The sequence below is a fragment of the Manduca sexta genome, chromosome 1 (genome assembly GCF_014839805.1).
Source record: "Manduca sexta isolate Smith_Timp_Sample1 chromosome 1, JHU_Msex_v1.0, whole genome shotgun sequence".
Taxonomy (NCBI): Eukaryota; Metazoa; Arthropoda; class Insecta; order Lepidoptera; family Sphingidae; genus Manduca; species Manduca sexta.
In genome coordinates this window covers 5162160-5183742 of record NC_051115.1, presented here as the reverse complement: position 1 = coordinate 5183742, position 21583 = coordinate 5162160, and the positions used below count along the sequence as shown (strand labels likewise).

The following is a 21583-nucleotide window of genomic DNA, read 5'->3' as shown; positions in this document are numbered from 1 at the left end:
TTATACACATTATAATATAGATATAGTACATAAGTTAATAGTGATAAGATTAGAGGATTTGTGGTTTTGTGGTCCTTCAGTAGCTCCATGCTATGTTTACCATGCAAAATTTTTATAAGTTCAAATAAATCTTCAGCATTTTCTTGAAGGCTAAACCGAAAAAATACAAAATGCTTAACAGCTGACGATTCCTTTGGCAAAAAGTGAATGATTGACAAGGTAGTTTAAAATGTACATTAAAGAAAACAATGTTGCATGTTTGAATAATTTAAGTTTACTGACGTATTTTCGAAGTCAAGCAACAATTAAATTTATATGGGCCACATGGGAATTAAACTTAAATAATAAGTTTGTAGATTTGTAAAGATAGCTCAGTTGGGAATGGAAAGTTCCGCGGAAACGGAAATCTGGAGCTTCAAAATCTAACACACCTCTGACTACGAAGTTATAATTTATTAATTATCACGTACTTTAATGGTGAAGGAAAACATCGTAAGGAAAACTGCATCAGAATTCTCCATAAGACATTTGAAGGTATGAGAAGTCTGCCCGGACAATGTGGTGGACTAATTAAATCCTTAGTAGAGAAGGCCCAACAGTGGGACAGAAGCTGGTGTTATTATTATTTAATACCAATTTGTAATGTATATTTCTTTATGATGTACCAGGGTAGCAGAACGTGGCTGGTGTTATTAATTAATACGAATATGTTTGTAGATGATGTACCAGGATAGCAGAATAATCAAACGAGATACGTTTATTTTGCACGCATTTGCATACAAACACGAAACTTCCACGCGGGTCCAAGGTTCATTCCACGAATAAGACATTACAAATAAAGGCCGTAAGGTTATCGATACGTGGACATTTCTCGTAAGTTAATTATAAGTTGTAATTGATTATTACTTTCCAATATGCGTATGCACATGTTTTAAATTTTACTTACGACTTCCTCCGCGTGAAATTTATGACAAACTAGTTATTGCCTGCGGTTCCTCCCTCGTGGAAATATTTACCGAATTAAAAGGAGGCTATAGTACTAAGAAGTAATGTAGGTGCCTATAAGTGGAAAAAAATCCAATTCGGATGAGTAGTTCCTGAAATTAGCGCGTTAAAACTAACCCTTTCAGCTTTATATATTAGTTTTATATGAAAAGTAGCCTACATCCTTTTAAAGGTCATCAAAATCGGTTCAGTGGCTCACACCGTCGTTCACAAACAATACTATATACAGAATTTAATGGAGTTTTCATCATATTGCTAGAGATCTGACTTAAAATATAGGCTCTATTTTATCCAAGGAAAATATAGAGCAGGATTTTTATCCCGGAAAAATCTATTTACGAACAAAAACTAGTATTAAATAGGGATATGTCAAAAAGTAGGCCAAGCTAACCCCCCCCTCCCCAAGGCAGTTCTTGTGGCCCTAGCACATATTGTGTATACCTCGTGATAGTAAGTTTTTACTGAGGCCTATAAAAGCCCCGTGCACATTTCCCTTATTTCTCCCCTCCGCTTATCCAGAAAGGTCCCTATCCTTCCCGACACTTCCCTCCCAACTTTCCACCGGGCCACTGACGTCCTTAAGTCGGGAGATTCCAGCATCCCGTTCTCAGGTTCTCTCGGAGTAGATTTCAGGATGCCTATTAAAAAAAATAGACCAAGCTACCGGCAAAAGTTAATTTATTTAAATAAAGCTACTGCATCGCTTTAATTCTGGAGTGGCGACCGCTAACCGGGAGACGCAGCGTAGGCAGGCCTCCCACGAGATGGACCGACGATCTGGTGAGGGTCGCCGGAGTCCTATGAGGGCGGCCCAGAACCGGTCCCTGTGGCGCTCAATGGGGGAGGCCTATGTCCAGCAGTGGACGATTCCCGGCTGAAATGATGGTGATGATGACGATCGCTTTAATTACTTTCAAAACATTGTTAGGTTGACAATAAAACATTGTTAGGTCGGCAATAAACGGTCTCTCGTCACGCGACGACATATCTCGTCTAGACGTTACTACGTCGCATGCATTACGAGTTACAACAAAATGTATGCAACTTATTGTTTACAGTAGATAAGAAACATGAGTCATTGTAAATTGTTATCAATAGCATCAGATTGCATATTTGCACTCTTTGTTTTTGTTGAAAATGTTCTGGCTATGTAAACAACGACTTTCATTTACAACGAAAAAGCGAAGCCGCTACCAATGTAGGTGTTTTGTTTTATTGATCACTGCAGAATTTGTTACTGATGCTTGATGGTAAGTGACCTCAACTGCAGCATTTGCTACTACCTGATATTTGATACGACCGCACATAAACAGTAGAAACATCAACACCTTGAATTACAAGTATTGTTTGGTATTTCACTGCGCTCGCCATCCTGAGACATGAGATGTTAATTATTATGCCCAGTAGTTACACTGCCAAATGTCCTTCAAACCGAAATACAACAGTGGCTACACACTGCAGCTTGGCGGCAGAAATAGTCTTTGCGGTGGTACCTACCACCTACCACCAGTAAATTTATAGATATTAGGGAGCTTTCTTTTTTTAAATTTAATTCCCAAAGACTTTACCGATATGCTTTGTCAGCAGAGTCATGGGTGGAGCTGAACTCTGGCGGCGGTCTCGCTGCCGTCGAGAACGAGTATATTCGTCTGCTGCGAGAGGCGCAGCGGGAGAGTCGTGACTCGTCCGTGCGACACTCGCGGGCGTCCAGTGTTAAGGGCAGGTAAGGGATCTCGACCACATAACAATATATAATACAAAAAGAAACAGTGAAAACACATCTTAAATTGATTAAAGAATAAGGTAGAAATTCATATATCAAATACTAAGTGTTGCTAGCGGCTTCACCTTGTTTGTAGTAATGTTTGTTAGAAGTAAACGCAGGAACTGCTGTACGTATTTGGTTGAAATTTGGCATACGGATAGACCATATTGTGTATTAATTTATAGGCTACTTTATCTCGGTGATTTGCTATTTGCTACCGTGGAAAATAATTGAAGTATAATCTGATTTTTAAGTTAGTGGCGCTGACCTCTTAATGACGGTGTTATACATTGCTACAGTGGTGAAGGGCTTCTTGTAACGCAAAAGGATTTTCATTCGAGTGAAGCTCTTTGTGCCCTAATTTATTTTGACTACGTTACTCTCCGCGATGCGTTTTAGAATAGAAATTGGCATACAGAATACCTTTCCACGTTAATTTTACAAAGATAACAGGAACGTGTTAAGAGATTACATAGTCAGAGAATATGGCGTCTAGTTGGTTAATAAACGGTCAATCATGTTGTGGGGCATAATAGCATGCGAACAATGCAACGTGTGTACGATGAACGCGCACCAGTACGGCTTCCTGCCTGCTATCTAATTACTTCATAGCGTACGTAATTAGCTCTACAGCGTACGTGCGTATAGCCAACCGTCGACGCGAGTAGCTGATCGAATTCGAAATTTGAAATCGGCTTTGCAATTTTGTGTTTATAGCGACTTCTTTTTTAATAAAAGGGATCTATTTTATTTCACATTCTGATATTATGAAATAAAGTCCCTGCCGAGTCTGTCTGAACGCGATAAACTAATAAACTACCGAACGGATTTCAATGAAATTTTGCATGGAGTTTGAGAAGAGGCTACTTTTATCATCCCGGGACATTATATACCTGTACTTTTATCCGGGAAAAACTGGTTCACACTGGTGAAGCTGTTAACAAAAGCTAGTAAAGAAATAATGTTTCAATTAAACAACGCGAATCAGACATTTCGACGGTCTTCATGTATCGAGTCTGCAAAATCGAATTTTACAGACTCAATACTTTGCGTAGGGACTGTCGATATTTAAATGGTCCTTATTTAAGATACTAAGGATCGAAGTGCTTATCGCCATGGTAATTAACACTAAACAAGCAATGTTTATTCCACGGTCAATTCAAAATGCAATTTTGCAGATTCGATACTTTACGTAGGGACCGTCGATTTGAAGTTATGAATTGGTTCAGCTGCTTTTGTGACTGACCGTATAATACAAACGCATCAAACTTCAAATTACTTAACTGGATGATTTCTTACGCTGCCACTGCAAAATGATCCCAATGCACCTGATTGTAAGATTGGACTCCAGATAGAGTCGACTGACGAAAGATTACTCCAGTTGATTCAAGATCTGAGTATAAACTCATAAGGCACTTTCTCCACGAAAAAACAAAAGAAAAAACAGAGATCTGGTTATACACTGGCTGATCCCGGCACGCTTACGTGGGTCACTATGGCGGGTTTTAAATCTTGTACGGTCACTGAAATTAAACTACTTTTCGGATTCTATCGCGGTTTTTTATATTTTAGTTTACTCCCGACGTTTCGAAGACTTTGCAGCCTTCATGGTCACGGAGGGGACTGAGGTGTTGTTCATCCGTAAAGTCAAAGTTACAATATCAACCTACATTTTACAATTATACAACTTTTTAAAATTTTAGCTGTTGGTGGTCCGATCTACGCAGAATGAGCTCACAGCGTCTTGAATCCGAAAAGTAGTTTAATTTTAATGTCTAACATTCGCATTGTACGGTCGCTATTCGGGCGGATGCAAACATCTTACCAGCATGATGCAATAAATCAGAGGTTGATCATATAAACTTCACACTTTTGTATAGTCGTGGAGGTTTAATACAGACGTATTAATTACAATAACAACAGAGCTATCATGCACGTATAGGGTTACTTGCGGTCTAGTGGCGCCAGCCGGCCTGCGCGCTCGACGATATGTCGTACGACATTGTCGTGTCGGATGCGTGTCGTACGACGTAATCGTGTCGGATAGTGTGAGATATTTTGGAAACGTATTTTAGTTTCGCATACTACCTAGTTTTGTTTCCTTTACCGGGATAAAAAAAATATCCATTGCCTTTTAGTTCAAGTATTTCTCCGTATTCATCAAAATCGGTTCAGTGGTAACGTGAAAGCGTGAAGTACAAAATTACATTCGTATTATTAGTTACAAAATGTGACCTCCATATCGAACAGGTATTGCAAAGGGCCTCACAAGCCACCAGTCCGACTGGTTCGAGTCTAACAAGTGTGGAATCTAGATACAACTCGAATCGTGCGTGTGAAAGTGTGGTATAAAAATGTCTGTATATGTTATGGAAAAAATTGCCTATAGGGCAGTCGTGAAGGGTCCACATAATCAGATTAATACCGGCTTCGCTTTATGTAGAATTTCTGTAGTCTGATTGTCATCAGAATGATTTGCAGATTGCATTCATGCATACTAATACCTACATGTTTCGGAGCGGCGAGAGCCTCGTTGGTTGTGGAACGGACTGCCGAGACGAATGTCCGCAGGTTCAAATCCCAAGGGCACACACCTCTGACTTTTCTAAAATAACGTGTGTTTTCTTTCTGAATTATCGCTTGCTTACACAGCGAAGGAAAACTTCGTGAGGAAACCTGCATGCCTGAGGAGTTCTCTATAAGAATTTCGAGGGTATGTGAAGTCTACCAATCCGCACTAGGCCAGCGTGGTGGACTAAGGCTTAATCCCTCTCCGTAGTAGAGGAGGCCCGTGCCCAATAGTGGGACAGCATTATAATACAGGGCTGATATTATTATTATGTGTCGGATTCGCTTTCGGAAAATATAACCTTTTGCCACTGCTGTAGGGCCGTAAAGGTAGACGCCACTGTTGGGGAAACAGATGGTTGCGTTCCTCTATGGAAGGCGTCTAGGCGAAGATTTCCCATCAGGTCAAAAAATGACGATTTAGTCAATTAGCCCCTTAACCGTCGATATGTATTGCATTTTTTAATTTAATTTATATGTATTTTTTTTTAATTTCCAGTCCAAAATCTCCACCAAACAGTCCGAACTTGGAACCTTCTACTGAAGACGAGCTGAAAGGTGTCTACATCAACTGCTGGCGGGTGAGACTTTAATTTACTCTATAAAAATAAAGGCAAAGGAATCGTGGATACTGCCAAGAGTCCAGTGAGGTTGTATGCCTATGTTTTATTCAGGTATTTTGAATTTACTCGTTAAAAATAAAGGCAAAGCAATCGTAGATACTGCCAAGAGTCCAGCGAAGTTGTATGCTTATGTTTCATTCAGGATTTATATATTGAAGAGCATACAGCCACGCGGTTTGTCTTTTTTTATTTTTATTATGGATGTTAATGACCTGGGTGGAATACAAACTAGTCATACTCACTCAATGTTATAAAAATGTCTCAATTGATCAGTGGTTTTTTCGTCTATTCAGACATTTTTTTTTACAAAATGCAGGCGTTTTACGTTTTTTTTATACAAGCTATCAAAAAGGCATTAAAACAAAAACGCCTAATTTTTTACAATAAAAATTAAATACCTATATGGGTTTTCGTATAGGACGTACAAGGACGTTTCTTTCCAGTAGAATCAAAATAATATTTTTACGTTTCTTTTTTCAGGATGACTCCAACGACTGGGTGTGGGAGTGGAGCAGTAGACCCGACCAAGTGCCGCCAAAGTGAGTACAATCATTATCATATTAAAAAAACAGAAACTGCAACAAAGTAGATCCATTCGTTTGAGACCTAGATTGACATTGATAATAACAAATATATAGATATTATTTTGTTATATTTGGGTGGCTCACAGCTATCAAAAACAAACAAATATAGGACAAATTGAATACAATATATAAGCCAACTACGATCCACCGCATATAGTTTTTAAAATTACTTTATCTTACATAGCTTTTGCCCGCGGCTCCGCCCGCATTATAAAGTTTTTCAGGCTAAAGTTTTCCGTTATAAAAGTAGTAGTTTCCCGGGAGCCTATGTTCTTCCCAGGGTCTCAAACTGTCTCCATACCAAATTTCATCTTAATACGTTGGGTAGTTTTTGAGTTTAACACGTTCAGGCAGACAAATGCAGTGGAGGACTTTGTTTTATAATATATTTTTTAGAACTTTTTAAGAGGAACAATCCCGTCATACATCATTGTTGCATAACTTTAACTGTTTACGCAGCGCACGCAACGGAAGCTCTCAAAACTAATAAATTGTCCCCGTTTTTGCAACATGTTTCATTACTGCTCCGCTCCTATTGGTCATAGCGTGATGATATACAGCCTATAGCACTCCACAAATAAAGGGCTATCCACCACAAAACGAATTTTTCAGTTCAAACTGGTAGTTCCTGAGTTTAGCCATTACTGCTCCGGTCCTATTGGTCATAGCGTGATGATACATAACTTAGAGCACTCAACAAACAAAGGGCTATTCAACACAAAAATAATTTTTCAGTTCGAATCGGTAGTTCCTGAGATTAGCCATTACTGCTCCGCTCCTATTAGGTATAGCGTGATGATATATAGCCTATAGCACTCCACGAACAAAGGGCTATAAAACACAAAAATAATTTTTCAGTTCGAATCGGTAGTTCCTGAGATTAGCCATTACTGCTCCGCTCCTATTAGGTATAGCGTGATGATATATAGCCTATAGCACTCCACGAACAAAGGGCTATAAAACGCAAAAAGAATTTTTCAGTTTGGACCGGTAGTTCCTGAGATTAGCCATTACTGCTCCGCTCCTATTGGGTATAGCGTGATGATATATAGCCTATAGCACTCCACGAACAAAGGACTATCCAACGCAAAAAGAATTTTTCAGTTTGGACCGGTAGTTCCTGAGATTAGCGCGTTCAAACAAACAAACAAACAAACTCTTCAGCTTTATATAATAGTATAGATACTTGCCACTCTTCTTCTCGGAGGTTAATAAAACCGATGCAACAAATATATAGATATTATCGAGTATCGGTTGAAATGCAAATTGATTTAAGCGATAATTTTTTTCGAATAAGTTTCATACATCGCACTCTTAATAAAATAATGACCTATTTCAAAATTGTTCATTTGTGGCAGTCGTCGGAAAACTAATTTTTATTTGCTACCTAAAATAAAATTGAGCTTATTAAAGATAGGTAAAAAATGAAACCTATAGCATGAAAAAAAGGGGAAAAACTAAAAGGTCGCATGCGCCGAAGGGCAGGGATTTCACCCCCGCGCCCGGGACGAGGGGGAATGAGTTCACGCAAGCGTCATTAGGAGGAATCCAAGAGAATTAATACGATTAGTATCTTATTTATTTATTTTAATAAAATTAAGACGCAAAACAGATATCAAAATTAAAGCTAATTACAAAATATACAAGCATAAAAACTAGATTGTATTCCTAAACATTGAGCCCTTATACTAGTTAATTACTTAAAGTGCGGACTGAAATAAATTAAGACTATTAAGTACTGTGTATTGTTAAAAAATTGAAACCAGAAAGTAGTATACGTGTAACTTAAAAATATATGACTAACTGTTGCGGGTAAATATTAATTGTTTTAGACATCTTGAGAATGATCCAAATCTGCCATTCATAATGTCAAGGTTTTTGTGTTTTTTTGCCAAGTCATTATACGAACGACACATACGAACCATCGGATTATGGAATGAGATGTTATTCCTTAGTTAGTATTGTGAACATTTTGTTTGATCGTTCCCTTGTGACGTGTGCAGGGACTGGCGGTTCAAGCACCCGGCGAGCGCGCGCGGGCCCCCCTCCGCCACCTCCTCCATAGAGGTGCTCGAGCAGCAACTCGCGCCGCCGCCCATGCAACAGGTGCGTATTTTAGAGTTACATAACTTTTAAATTAAACTATTTTACGAATTTTATCGCGGCACAGTCCCCCCCCCCCCGTGACCATGAAGGCTGCAAAGTCTTTGAAACGTCGGGCTAAAAGTAAAATATTAAAACCGCGATAAAATTCGTAAAATAGTTTAATTTAAATGTCTAACATTCGCGAAAACTTAAAAATCGTTACGTAACTTTTTGAGGGGGGGTGGGGGATACAGAAAAACGTTACGGCGCGTTACATGGGGGGATGGGGGGGTCAAAAATGTTGAAAAATTGCGTTACGTAATACTTGAACTGCCCCTTCAAATCGAAAATGTTTAGCGAATTTGAACTTTATCGACTCAAGTGTACCCTGTACGTCCGCAGAGCCACTGTCTGTCCGTGCGCCGCACGTGCCTGTTCAGCCGCGGCGCGATCGCGGCCGTGCTCGTCACCAACATCGTGTCGCTGCTGCTCGGAGCGGGCATCGGGTGAGTTTACAGTTTTTGGGGTATCTGACTCCGCTGGCAACACTGGCGGCGAGCGAGTTAGCGGTGATATCCTAGCAGTAGCGAAGGGTGAATATTTTCAAAAGGTAACCCGATGCAAAAAAAATGCCCTAGTTAACAAATCGCGGCAAACAAAAACTAAGACAAACGCAAATAAACCTAAAAAGGAAGCCGCTAGGAATCGGCTTGTATGGACCCGGTTGTATGGACGCTTCGCCACTGTAGCCTAGTTGGTTGTTGAACGGACTGCCGGAAATGTCTGCAGGTTCAAAACCCAAGGGCACTCACCTCTGACTTAGATGTGTGTATTCTTTGTGAATTATCGCTTGCTTTAACGGTGAAGGAAAATATCGTGAGGAAACCACACACCTTCGAAATTTGTATAGAGACTTCTCAGATGCAGGTTTCCTCACGATGTTTTCCTTCACCAAGCAAGCTATTATTCACAAAGAATACTCATAACTCGTCAGGCGACGCTATCTGGACCCCGTCCCCCTCACCATCAGGCGCAGTAAAGTCCCTTAGTCGTATAAAAGAACCTTCTACTTAGTCTTTCCAAAGCTTCCTAATGGTCTACTGTATTGTTTCGCAGAGTGTGGCTGAGTAAGAAGGGAATGCTGCCGCCCAGATTGATCATCATCAATTAGAAAACGCACAAGACTGAAGTAACGGCCGGGGCTAACGCAATCCTGGACTTATCGGTCTTTCCGTGGCCATTGTGGTCTTTGCGGCGGTTTTGTTGTTTATATTCCAAATTTAAAACTGTTTGACGTATCAGTGAGATTTTAAATTTGGAACATGGGCTCGATTTTGTGTTCTTTTTTCAAAATTGGGACGTCTGTTGACGTCTCGAGTATAATTTGATGCCAGTAGTAGAGATAATTTATTTAGAGGACGTGTATATCCGTTTCGTTTTAAAATTGAATATTTTTTATGTTAAATCTCTTTATTTAGGTTGTTGGAGATGAATGTCTAGATTTTTAGTAAATAACTGAATGTGCCGAGATATCAAAATTTTCATAATAAAAGGCATAATATATATTTTTTAATTGTCCAGGTTTGCATTAGGTCGTGCAGCAATCATTATACGTATATTTCTTTTCATACAAGAATGCTATCTTGCCTTTCAAAGTTAGCAAGAATTTTCGGCTTAGATGACCGAAATTAAATATTATTATGGATTGACAAATATTTATTCCGCTTAAAAAACGACTTCGATGCCGAAGTTGTGATTTTCGGCTTTGAATTGAATTTCAACCTTGAGTGACCAATTAGCGCGCGCTAATGGTGAAGTTAGAGTCGTTTTGTCCGAAAATTCGGCTTCGCAAGCCGAAACCGAAGCCGAATGTTGGGCCGAATTTTTTTATCTTCGTAACTGTATAGTGATTGCTGTCTCACCCGGTTTTTATATGTGGGTAGATTTAGAACTACATTAATATGGAAAATGATTAAAAAAAAACATAATATTGTATTCCTAGATATTAGGTACACGTTTTTTGTATTTCCTTCTTACACAAATCTCTTGTAACGACTCCCTTTGTGACAGTTGATGGTAAAAAAACAAAATGAAGTGGCAATAAGGGCTGTTATAAATCCATCTCATCTTTGAGTAGCATCTCAAGTAGACAAGCTTGAGCTGTTATTTAAGAGCTTGTACTCAGCTCAGTCGACAATGTTAAATGAATTAAAATTCGGTGTCAAATTCCGTCACATATAGTGACATGACTTGAGGTGATGATTTCTTATGTTTACGCGAATGTCATTGAAATAAAACTATTTACGAATTTTATTGCGGTTATTTATATTATTATTGCGATTATATAGGTATAATTGTTACAATTATATATTTTTTTAAATTGTATAATTGTAAAACGTGGGTAGATATTGTAACTTTGAGTTACAGACGCCCAATACCTAAGTCCGCGTGACCATGATGGTTGCAGTCTTCGAAACATCAGAAGAAAATAAAATATATAAATACAGGCGATAAAATTCGTAAATAGTTTTATATCAATTTTGATTTTATTTGACAGCGTCTCGGATATCGTATCAGGATGCATCCATCAATACGGCCCTAATTGTAATTACATAAAAAAATCTTAGAATAAAGTTTTCACAAGCTAAATATATATTACTGAAATCTATGAGATCGTCTTAGAAGTGTTCCTTTTTCACAAGCAGTGTCAAAAAATGCTTAAGAATTTTAAAACACGCTATATATATGTCGGTAATGAAAAAAGGAAAAAAGTCGTCAACTGTCACATCGGGAGAATAAAAAAAAACTTTTAGCAATATTTTTATAATATAATAGAGTTTAAGAGTATTTTAAACAAAAATTCGAGGCATTTTTTCGAATTGCAATAAAGTGAGGAGATATTGAGCCTTGATACATGTTTTTGTTGATTGGCTGGCATTTTTTTTACGCAAGGCGTCGGATAAGGCGAAAGACCATTCTGCCAAGTCATAAGTGAAGCTGGAATTCTTTATGCAAATTTGAGTTAAAAAAACCGCATGAAATTAGTGAATTTTTTGTTTAGCCGAATTTTCCAATAAGTATTGTAATAAAAATCTGTCGCCAATTATAAGAACGTGTATGAATGCAAATATCCCTGTGGGTTACTCATGGTAAGAAATCCGCCATATCGTCTTCTGGATTCGATAATTCGTTGGCCCACTATTACAAGGTTCTTAATAGTTAATTTTTACTCATGTTGCAAAATTGAGATCAAACATTGTCAAGTTGGTAAAAAGTTGAAAAGACAATTAATGGTTCCCATTGTATTTATCAATCGAAGTTATTGAAATATTATATTTCCATGATTTAAGAATATTCACTACTATTCAATGAATAGACATCATCATGTGATATATAATTCAATTTTCATATGAAGTATAACATATAACCTTATAATAGTGGGCCAGCGAGTAATGGCGGATAAAAAAGGATTCCCACCATTTTTGGGCTGCATACAATTAGTTTTGATAGATTTTAGTCTCGCGTAGAAACAAAAATGTAGCATTCGTATGAGCCATTTTTTTTTATTTTAAATTATTTCCATTATTGCAGTTCGAAAAGATGTACTATTGGTTGAAAATCGAACGCATAGTTTTTTTCATGGGCATAGGAATCGAAGAACGTACAGCCTTATTAAATTATTTTTATATTGATTTTCGGCAGATTTTTTTCATTTGGTATGCAAAGGAATTACGTTCTTTCTACTATCTGGAGCAGTTTTACTATGTATGAAATTTGCAAATTTATGTTTTAGTGTTCAATTAGTGTATGCGTTTGATTTTCGCCAATATTTGAATATTTCCATGCTATAGGAGCTGATATAATTATTATAAGCTGTGATTGAATGTGTTAAGATTTTGTTTCGTACATAAAATTAAACAAAATTTATCGATATTTGTGTTTTTTATTTTGTATTCCCCTTAGACCATCTAGAAAAAACGCGCAATGTGCTTATTGCCGCGAACAAGTATTTCTATCCTTTTCAATGTTACTACTAACTACCAAAGAGAACTTCGTTAGAGTTACTACTACATAGAAAGTGCAATACACATACGTGTCGTTATAAGTGCGCACATGAATAAATAAATCTTAAAACGTGTGTGTTTACGCACACTATAACAGTTTTCATAAACGTGTGCTTGAGTATTTCGTCTTATACTTTTGTAGAAAGGAAAAATGATGAAAGCCGCACCCAAGTGAGGGTACTAATGGCACCTCTGCTTACCTCTTCTGGAATAAAGATGTAAATTGTGTTAGTTTTTTCCATATATAACAAAAATACGACTAGAAAATTATATTATGTTTACAGTAAACGTAGGCTAATACTCTGGGTTCTATGAACTATCATAGGATTAAAAATCACATTTACTCATGTGTTATATTTTAAAAACTTTTACTCTAAATGCAAAACGATTATTCTTATTGTTAAAAGTAAAATAGACCAGTCTGTGAGGCTTGGCCTCATCAAGGAGTCTCGTAATTTTTATCGCCTTCCCAGTTTTTTAATAAACTCACATCATTTACGTCTGTTCAGTGTGCATTTTTTATGCATTGTTTATTGATGATAGTCATCAGTTTATTAGTTTTTCATAGAAAAAAGTTATATAAATCGACTAAATTGCCAAAATATTCGAGTCGAACATTATATTTATAAAATTATTTTTTATTTACCTAATAATTAATAACAATATAATTGATATTCCCGATCTCATAATAATTTAGAAATAATTAAAACATAAGAAAACAATTTAATCAAAACTAAAAAAGTGAAAGTAAACCCGCCGTGAAACGGAACGCGTGCTTAATCTGTGCCTGTCAAAATCCATGGCGGAGCACATCTCAACAAACACATTTCCAAACATTATATGAAATAAATAGCACAAAAACGCAAACATGTCCACCGTGGTGTCAGATTGCTTCACCATCGGCAGTATAGTGGCCACGCGCACCTGTTACAACGAGAACATTGAGGGGGAAGTGTTAGCTTTCGACCCCCAAACGAAAATGCTCATTCTTAAGTGTCCGTCTTCAAGCGGGGATCCAAAACGCCACGATGTTAATATCGTGAATCTATCGTTGGTGAGCGACGTGCAGATAAAGAAGGAAGTGACAACTGTCCCGGAGCCGCCGGCATCTTTGAACCTGCATAGACTAAACACTCGAGTTAGGAACACTATTGAATATAAACGACGAGTGGTAAGTGCTGTCCTCCTTTGAGACCTTTTCTAGTATAGTTGAATTAGTACTTTTGGTTAGCGTATGTTAGTTCTGCAGCGTAAATATCCAAGTTCAAATGTTTATTGTTGTCAGACTTTCATATTTCATTTTAAATATCAACCTGTATTATATACTGTCCCACTGCTGGGCCTCCTTTACTACTGAGAGGGATTAGGTCTTAGTCCACCACGCTGTAGTGTGGGTTGGTAGACTTCACACACCCTTAAAATTACTATAGAGAATTTCTCAGATATGCAGGTTTTCTCACAATGTTTTCCTGCACCGTTAAAGTAAGTGATAATTCACAAATACACACATAACTTTCGAAAAGTAAGAGGTGTTTTCGGGTTTTGAACCTGCGGATACTCATCGTGGCAGTCTGTTCCACAAACAAATAGGCTATTGCCCCTTTTTTTATTATTTCATATTAGACCTTTAAAACTAGTGAGTGTACAGTTCAGTGAGAAAAAGATAAAATTATAGAATAGAAACAGACTCACTTTCAACAACCGCCTTCTAAATTATTTTCAAATCTTTTTTATTTGTTTCCTACAAATCGTTTTTTTTGAGTTAGGTCCTGGGTTCTAACCACAGTTCAGGCAAGGAGATATTTGGTTTTCTAGTCAGTAACAGCCTGGTCTTTAAAAATTGTGCTCAATATGGCGGTAGGTTTGTCTCCTATCACATCATTGGACAAAATACAAACGGTAAAGTTCACCAGTTGTTTCATTTGCACCGCTGCCCTCCCTTTTGGGGATAAAAAGTGTCAGTGTGTGTCTATCTTGATAATTATATATTATTGATATTGTTTTAAATAATGTGTAAAAAGTAAATAAAGAGTCTAATTTTTATAGGATGATGTAACATTGCATCATTTTGCTTCTGAGTGTTGCATCCTTAGACCATTAAAATTGAACTATTTTTCGGATTCTATCGCGGTTTTTATATTTTAATTTTCTCCCGACACTTCACACACAATCTAAAAATTTAATTGATTGAATTTATTATACTTTCCCTTCATAGGAGTATTTATAGTGTATACCATTACCACAAACGACATTTCTTAATTTTTCTGATCAGGCAATAACTACTGCATTGTTTTCCAGGTCTCGGCGCTGTCAGCCTGCCTGGACCCTGAGGGTCAGCGGCTGTTCCTAGCCATCGCACGCGTGATAGACGACGTCTCCTGGGCGGGGCAGAACATACGCGTGTACAACGATATCATCATCACACCGCCGTATAAGGTATGTTCATTGCTTTGAATGACGAGCTTGCCGTTCGATGGTAAGCTATACGACCGATTAACAGTAGAAATATCAACACCTTGGATTACAAAGTGTTTGGTATTCCACTGCGCTCGTCTGAGACATGAGATGTCTTATTATGTCTAGTAGTTACACTGGCTACAATGTCCTTCAAACTGGAGCACAATAGTGATTACACATTGCTGTTTGGCAGCAGAAACAAACATGATTATATGTAAAAGATAATGTATGGTTCCGTTTATTTATCACTGGGATTATTGTAAATTTTTAACTAAAAATGACTTAGAATCATATATTGGTAGGAACTGAAGCGATTTACATTAAAATAAAAGAACTATCACTGACTATAGAAATACTTGCATAAATATTTCACCAACCAACTCATTGGTACGACTGCCAATAACCATCTGCTTTGGTCTGTGAAACTCTCAGTATTTTTATATAAAAAAAGTACCACAAATATCTTCATACCTTCACAAAAATATAATATATGCAATACAATTTCTATACTTTGTTAGTGTTATGATTTGTAAAATAAATAAATATATAAATATAAATAATATCAGCCCTGTATTATTACTTGCCCACTGCTGATCACGGGCCTCCTCTACTACTGTGAGGGATTAGGCCTTAGTCCACCACGCTGTAGTGCGGATTGGTAGACTTCACACACCTTCGAAATTCCTATACAGAACTTCTCAGATGTGAGGTTTCCTCACGATGTTTTCCTTCACCATTAAAGCGAACGATAAATTCACAAAGTATACACACATTCTTGAAAATAAATAAATAAATTTGTATAAAACATAGTTTGTACATCAGATATAACATAGAATGTTCTAATAGTGAGCTAGATGTATAACTATTGCTGTGTATAACTTATTAATAACTCGGTGTTATTTGCGGTTTCATCCGCATGAAAAGCTTTTCCCGGTACTTTCGTGTTTCCCGGCGTGCTGGTGGTAGGATATATTTTATATCCGCCTGAATAGCGACCGTACACAAGGTGTTAAAACCCGCCATAGTGGTCCACGTAAGTGTGTCGCGTTCCGGAATCAGCTTGTGAATATCTGGTACCAACAGGCATAATTGTGTCGACTGAGGGGTAATCATCTCTCGTCAGTCGACATTGTATTGGACCCCACTCCACATACCATCAAGCGCAGTGGGATCACATTCCCGTACACGTATAAGAATAAAAATACGTTTTAAACAAATCCTATAATAATAATTTAATATAACAAATATTTTTTATTTTTTCAGGTGGACAACGTACTAGGCGAAAAGGATTCAAAACCATACAATTACATAAAGAAGTTTGTTGAAAGACATTGGCGCGAACACAGAGAGCGCAACGCGACGCCGGCACACCAGTAGCGACTGACGACCGATAGTAAACACACCAACATCATAAAACATAGTTTGACTAAATTGTAAACAAATTTTGAAAACCATCTTTCATTTGTGATAGGTTCGATACAATAACTCAAAACTCTGTTATGTCTATTTCTGCCAATGAGCAAAAGAGTATTTGACTACTATCTTTTAATTAGCTAAAATGTATGTCATTCAAAATCTATCGGAAAAAAAATTAAATTCCATGCAAATAAGTTATAAAGCTTTGAAATATGTTGGAAAGTGCAGCTGTCAAATAACATTAATTGCAAAGTGTGACGTCACGGAGTGTCGCCGCTTTAACACTGCGTGTGTGAGAAAGAGATAGCGCGATAACCTCACCACGGCCCAATGGGTGCACCAATTGCGCCTCTGCCTACCCCTTCAAGGAAAAGGCGTGAGTGTGTGTGGAGAATATCGCTTTTTGGAAGACAGTTAAAAAAATTGTTTACATTTTAGACATATTTCATACAATTTTACTTCCAATAGTGTTCATTTCAGTAAAGGTTTCATTACATTCGGTTGACAGTGAAATTCAAATAGTTAGAAGGGAGGAGTTGGATATATGGTTCCTCGTTCCATAGCAAAGCGGGAGATAAAATAATGAACTAAGGAGGCGTTTTAACCTGTTTAGGGACGTTTACAACTAGATAAGTAAGTTGTAAAACACCACGGATAAAATAAACATATATATATTTAAGCACGTAAAGCCGTTGGTCCTGATCTCTCTCCAGTCATGTCGTCTCACCGGACTATGAGAAGGAACAGAGAGTGCTTGTGTATTGCACACACTCGTGCATTATAATATCTCCTGCTGATCTCTCTCCGGTCATGTCGTCTCACCCCGGACTATGAGAAGGAACAGAGAGTGCTTGTGTATTGCACACACTCGTGCACTATAATATCTCCTGCTGATCTCTCTCCCGGTCATGTCTCACCGGACTATGAGAAGGAACAGAGAGTGCTTGTGTATTGCACACACTCGTGCATTATAATATCTCCTGCTGATCTCTCTCCGGTCATGTCGTCTCACCGGACTATGAGAAGGAACAGAGAGTGCTTGTGTATTGCACACACTCGTGCACTATAATATCTCCTGCTGATCTCTCTCCGGTCATGTCGTCTCACCGGCCTATGAGAAGGAACAGAGAGTGCTTGTGTATTGCACACACTCGTGCACTATAATATCTCCTGCTGATCTCTCTCCGGTCATGTCTCACCGGACTATGAGAAGGAACAGAGAGTGCTTGTGTATTGCACACACTCGTGCATTATAATATCTCCTGCTGATCTCTCTCCGGTCATGTCGTCTCACCGGACTATGAGAAGGAACAGAGAGTGCTTGTGTATTGCACACACTCGTGCACTATAATATCTCCTGCTGATCTCTCTCCGGTCATGTCGTCTCACCGGACTATGAGAAGGAACAGAGAGTGCTTGTGTATTGCACACACTCGTGCATTATAATATCTCCTGCTGATCTCTCTCCGGTCATGTCGTCTCACCGGACTATGAGAAGGAACAGAGAGTGCTTGTGTATTGCACACACTCGTGCACTATAATATCTCCTGCTGATCTCTCTCCCGGTCATGTCTCACCGGACTATGAGAAGGAACAGAGAGTGCTTGTGTATTGCACACACTCGTGCATTATAATATCTCCTGCTGATCTCTCTCCGGTCATGTCGTCTCACCGGACTATGAGAAGGAACAGAGAGTGCTTGTGTATTGCACACACTCGTGCACTATAATATCTCCTGCTGATCTCTCTCCGGTCATGTCGTCTCACCGGCCTATGAGAAGGAACAGAGAGTGCTTGTGTATTGCACACACTCATGCACTATAATATCTCCTACTGATCCCCGTTGCGATTGGCCGCCATGACCGAAATTCGGCTTGGAGGGATTCAAGCTAAGAGATATATAAATTTATTCGATCAAAAACATCTATTGGAAGTAATTATGTATATATTTACAAAAAAATCTATCCAATTTATTTCCAAAAATACTTCCCGTTTAAAAATAGACAGTGGTAATTCATTATTCAAAAGAACTATGTAAAATAATGATTGAACTATTTTAACAAGAAATTTTATTTGAACGGCGAAAAGTGGGGCATGAAATTATGTTTTTGTTTTAGAAATTGTAGTCTTCTTTTTTAATGAAGTGTAATTTTTAAATGTAATTGCAGGAGAGATAATGGCATTATAAATCGAAAAAAATAAATTATTTGATCTAAAAATTTATAATATGATAAGATACAGTTTTAGAAAACATGAAATCTAAAAATAGTGATTAAAAAAAAAGGATATTTTTTTGCTCTCCATAACAACCAAAAACTGCGTTGAAAATGCATAATTTTTTTTCCCTACATAGTAATTTTTAACTTGTAAAAACAACTTTCCAATGGCTTAAGCCGGCATAATGTTGTCTTGAAATCACAGTGTATTTGGAAATACATTCAAATTGGGTATTTCGTTCAGAAAGGGAAATACTTTATTGGTTTCAATTTATGCTTTCCTGGTAATATTTAAGGTAATCGAAATTTTTTTTTTTTACTAAATTACCCGCTTTTTATGGCTTGACCCTTCCATATTTGTAAGCCCCCCCCCCCCTTAAAGTCAACTCAATCGGAAACGACCAAATTCAATAAATAAAATACAACCGTATCTGCTTTGTAATACGATTGATATTAGTATAACTGAAGCGCTGGCGTATATTTTATATAGTAATATCAGTTGGTAGGTATGTGCAGTTGTCTTGTTTTTAATTTTGAGTACTGAATTTGGTTCTAGATTTTATTATACAGGGTAATTTTGACGTTGCGTTAATAAATGAAACCACATTTGTCTTCTAAAAACAAAACTTTACCATAAGTTATTTTAACTGTAGATGTAAAATTAAAAAGTGTAAGTTTCGATCGAAATAAAATTACAGCCCTAATGCTACTACTACTACTCTAAGAGAATTCGTCGCACCATATTCATTGTAGCCAGTGTAACTACTGGACATAATAATTAACATCTCATGTCTCAGGATGAGCGCAGTGGAATACCAAACATTTTGTAATTCAAGGTGTTGGTGTTTCTACTGTTTATAGGTATCGCTTACCATCAGGCGAACGGCAAGCTCGTCATTTAAAGCAATAAAAATTATATATTTACATTTAACTACACAATGATAGATCAGGAAACTAAAACTGAAATTCTTGGCGCAAATACTCGTTATTCATGGTTGATTTCAGGCACAATATAAGCCAGAGCCGAATGATTCATTTACTAACAAAGTCAAAATGACCCTTTATTATGTATTTGTCCCACTGTTGGGCTTACTAATGAGAATCACTGTCTATTATATTTGAGAGACTAGAGTATCAAGTGAATTTTTAACGTCAAAGTGACTTCAATGTAATACGTGCCCATAAATATTTTTACTGGCAAGAAATTTTCTGTTAGTATATATTTTATATCTGCCCTGATAGCGACCGTACACAAGGTGTTAAAATCCGCCATAGTGGCCCACGTAAGCGTACCGGGATCAGCCTGTGTATATCCAACAGGACTTGTGTCGACTAGCGAAGGATAACTCCTCAAGGAACGCTATCTAAACCAATGACGTATTTCAAATAGACGCGTCATACACTAACAAAATGGCACATAAAAACGGCGCACTATTTGCTATATTCACGTACCTGTACATATAATTACAAATTGGCTCGAAGAAGAAATAAAAAGATGCAGCATACATTTGTTAGAAAAGGATATATATACATCGACAGTTACGTAACAACGTTAGTGCCGCACGCTCATTGGTCGTCAAGTCGGGCAATTACCTTACTTTCATCTTGCCAGTATTGAGCTCGGACAACGTATCTATGTAATAAAAACATCTTAGATTTCAACCCTACTCCACTTACCATCAGGTGCAGTGAGGTCACTTTGGCGTATAAATTGGTTCAAAATGGCTACCTTTGCCGCAATGTCAGATTCTACCGAACTTCGCGCATTGAAAATTGAAATTTCATTTATTGTATCGTAGTGTAATGTATTTATATGCTGTTGGTTTAAGATAGGAAGATTATTAAAATAAAAAAAAATGGAAAAGTTTTTTTGTGTTTTTTATTCAAGACCATTCGTTTTTTTAACCAAAAATAAAAATAAAGCTATCTGCTGCCATTACTGGACACATATTTAAAAGTTTTTTTGTTTCTTTCACTCATGTACCATCAAACTATAAGGTTTTTATGACCATAAATAGAAAATAGCTTTATTTGCTGTCGTTATTTAACACATATTTGACATAAAATACGAAGACATAAAATTGTGTAAAAAAGGAAATTTTTGTTCAAAGTTACATCGATTCATAATTCTGGTTTTGTAGCATCTGTTAGTCAAGTCATACAACTTGATAGTTTTTATTGTTTTATAATAATAAATACAATGTAAGCTCTGTATTATATACTGTCCTACTGCTGGGCACGGGCCTCCTCTACTTCTGAGAGAAATTAGACTTTAGTCCACCACGCTATAGTGCGGGCAGACTTCACACACCCTCAAAATTCCTATAGAGAACTTCTCAGGTATGCAAGTTTCCTCACGACGTTTTCCTTCACCGTTAAAGCAAGCAATTGATAATAATACACACATAACTTCTTCGTCTCGGCAGCCTACTCCATTCCCAACTAGGCTACCTTATATTCTTATATCATGCTATTTCCCATTTTAAGTAGGCAAAGATATAACACCCACATTTCGCTGTTAGGTTCCTCATATGCAAGCCTATTTACCGGCAAAATTCTACTTACTAATAGTAAGAAAAGACAATATCAGTACCACCCGGGCTTCAAACTAGAGACCTCCACAGTCGATGTACCAATAAAAGGTCATATATTTCAGGCCTGTATTCACAAACGTTGCTTAGCCAGGTACGGAGCAATGCTGTGATAATAAGTCTGTACTTTCGTCATGACAGTCACAGTGCGTACACATAGGGCCGCTGTGATCGGCTAATACTGAGTTACTTCATTTCAGTTGGTTGTC

The 21583-nt window shown here is 37.5% G+C and overlaps 2 protein-coding genes across 5 annotated transcripts in view; both read left to right on the top strand.

Moving 5' to 3' along the window:
• The window catches only part of LOC115450080 (BCL2/adenovirus E1B 19 kDa protein-interacting protein 3), a 47259-nt gene extending 34696 nt beyond the window's left edge, over positions 1-12563 (top strand). For 2 of the 4 annotated variants that reach the window (XM_037438289.1, XM_037438350.1), the window contains exons 2-7: positions 2590-2728; positions 5838-5919; positions 6442-6500; positions 8549-8651; positions 9033-9136; positions 9747-12563. In XM_037438289.1, coding sequence (XP_037294186.1) covers positions 2590-2728; positions 5838-5919; positions 6442-6500; positions 8549-8651; positions 9033-9136; positions 9747-9801 — 542 coding nt within the window. In that variant the 3' untranslated portion in view covers positions 9802-12563. The remainder of the gene's footprint in view (positions 1-2589; positions 2729-5837; positions 5920-6441; positions 6501-8548; positions 8652-9032; positions 9137-9746) is intronic. The other 2 variants (XM_037438314.1, XM_037438382.1) reach the window with 1 other exon arrangement.
• A 900-nt stretch (positions 12564-13463) lies between these two features.
• On the top strand, positions 13464-16676 carry LOC115453415 (protein LSM12 homolog). The gene is made up of 3 exons (XM_037447664.1): positions 13464-13865; positions 14993-15130; positions 16415-16676. Exons 1-3 carry the CDS (start codon positions 13563-13565, stop codon positions 16526-16528), a joined length of 555 nt encoding a protein of 184 aa, XP_037303561.1. The 5' UTR covers positions 13464-13562; the 3' UTR covers positions 16529-16676.
• Positions 16677-21583: the final 4907 nt, after the last annotated feature.

What these genes read in the sequence shown, in the direction of transcription:
- LOC115453415 (XM_037447664.1), top strand. Translation starts at nt 13,563, where the DNA reads ATGTCCACCGTGGTGTCAGATTGCTTCACCATCGGCAGTATAGTGGCC. An exon ending in TTGAATATAAACGACGAGTG is followed by an intron (nt 13,866 to 14,992) that starts GTAAGTGCTGTC and finishes ATTGTTTTCCAG; the next exon opens with GTCTCGGCGCTGTCAGCCTG. An exon ending in TCATCACACCGCCGTATAAG is followed by an intron (nt 15,131 to 16,414) that starts GTATGTTCATTG and finishes TTATTTTTTCAG; the next exon opens with GTGGACAACGTACTAGGCGA.